The sequence below is a fragment of the Piliocolobus tephrosceles genome, unplaced genomic scaffold, assembly GCF_002776525.5.
Source record: "Piliocolobus tephrosceles isolate RC106 unplaced genomic scaffold, ASM277652v3 unscaffolded_23035, whole genome shotgun sequence".
Classification (NCBI taxonomy): domain Eukaryota; kingdom Metazoa; phylum Chordata; class Mammalia; order Primates; family Cercopithecidae; genus Piliocolobus; species Piliocolobus tephrosceles.
The window spans coordinates 4,226-5,753 of record NW_022305461.1 but is presented as its reverse complement, the minus strand read 5'-3'; the positions used below and the strand labels follow the sequence as shown (position 1 = coordinate 5,753).

Below are 1,528 nucleotides of genomic sequence, written 5' to 3'. Positions count from 1 at the left end.
AGTAATTCACAATTAAGAAACAGATTAAACCTTAATCTGTTTAACCTTAAGGAAACAACTACCCTTTGAGAATCACAAACGCACTATGGAAAACAATGTAAACAGCAGCAAGGAAAAGTCCTGCTGATTGGTGGAAACTTTGGAGGCCAGGTGTATAAAAGGTCTAGATTGCAAGGGGTCATCAGATTCTGAGAAACTCACCTCTGAACAGAAGCCCACCCTCCACCCCTGACACCATGACCAACTGTTGCTCCCCTTGCTGTCAGCCTACGTGTTGCAGGACCACCTGCTGCAGGACCACCTGCTGGAAGCCCACCACTGTGACCACCTGCAGCAGCACACCCTGCTGCCAGCCCTCCTGCTGTGTGTCCAGCTGTTGCCAACCTTGCTGCCGCCCAATTTGTTGTCAAAACACCTGCTGCCAGCCCACCTGTGTGACCAACTGCTGCCAGCCTTCCTGCTGCAGCTCACCGTGCTGCCAGCCCTCCTGCTGTGTGTCCAGCTGTTGCCAGCCTTGTTGCCACCCAATTTGCTGTCAAAACACCTGCTGCCAGCCCACCTGTGTGACCAGCTGCTGTCAGCCCACCGGCTGTGGGTCCAGCTGCTGTGACCAAACCAGCTGTGGGTCCAGCTGTGGCCAGACCAGCTCCTGTGCACCTGTCTACTGCAGAAGAACCTGCTACCACCCCACATGTGTCTGCCTGCCTGGTTGCCTAAACCAGAGCTGTGGATCCAGCTGTTGCCAGCCCTGCTGCCGCCCAGCCTGCTGTGAGACCACCTGCTGCAGGACCACTTGCTTCCAGCCCACCTGTGTGTCCAGCTGCTGCCAGCCTTCTTGCTGCTGATCAAGTCCCAAGAGAACCACCGTCCTCAAACAACAACTTTCTGCTCAACTGACATATCTTTTGGGGGACTAACTTACTTTGCTGCTAACAGCCACCAGGCCCTCACCTAAATTTTTATGAATTCTCTGCATGTATAAATCTTGGGAATCTGCTTCAGGGACAGCAAAATACTTCATCCTGATTCTCTTTTTCCTTCCACCTTGTGGATCATGTGCCAGCTTTGTGTGTTCTCAATTTGGAGTCATGATCTCAGCTTTGACTCAAAACTCAGGAGCTTCATTCTCTGCTTCTAAGGAATTTAGGTTACTACAACTGATCAATAATCTTTGCAATCATATTTTTGTTTTCAATATCCTCCTCATGTTTCTCGTATCCTTCTTTCTTCTTTTCATGATAACTTTGGGTTATGTCCCTGGTAACAGAGATTCTTAGCTCTATGTTTCTGAATAAACTCTGAACCAACTTCATCTCATATGGTGTTTTGTTTTATTTGGAATTACTCCTAATATGGGATTTACATACATATCACATAGCATAGGTATTATCCAATTTGATTCTCAAATACATATGATCATGTATTATTACCTCCATTCTTTCAGTTGAGTACAATTTACTGTGTGATGTTATGTAGCTAGTAAAGGGCAGACTCTGTTCCAAGCTGAGGTCCTCTCTTTCTGCCCAAG

The 1,528-nt window shown here is 47.6% G+C and overlaps 1 protein-coding gene across 2 annotated transcripts; it reads left to right on the top strand.

Annotated features, from left to right (window-relative positions):
* The first annotated feature begins 208 nt into the window (after positions 1 to 208).
* LOC113221298 (keratin-associated protein 9-2) lies at positions 209 to 1,317 on the top strand. Of its 2 annotated transcripts, none has more exons than XM_026450627.1 (2): positions 209 to 472; positions 572 to 1,317. In XM_026450627.1, the coding sequence occupies exons 1-2, from the start codon at positions 237 to 239 to the stop codon at positions 843 to 845; spliced, it is 510 nt and encodes a 169-aa protein (XP_026306412.1). In that variant the 5' UTR covers positions 209 to 236; the 3' UTR covers positions 846 to 1,317. The 2 variants fall into 2 exon arrangements, with proteins under 2 accessions (XP_026306412.1, XP_026306413.1); XM_026450628.1 differs by having other exon boundaries at positions 237 to 496; positions 620 to 845.
* The last annotated feature ends 211 nt before the right edge of the window (positions 1,318 to 1,528 follow it).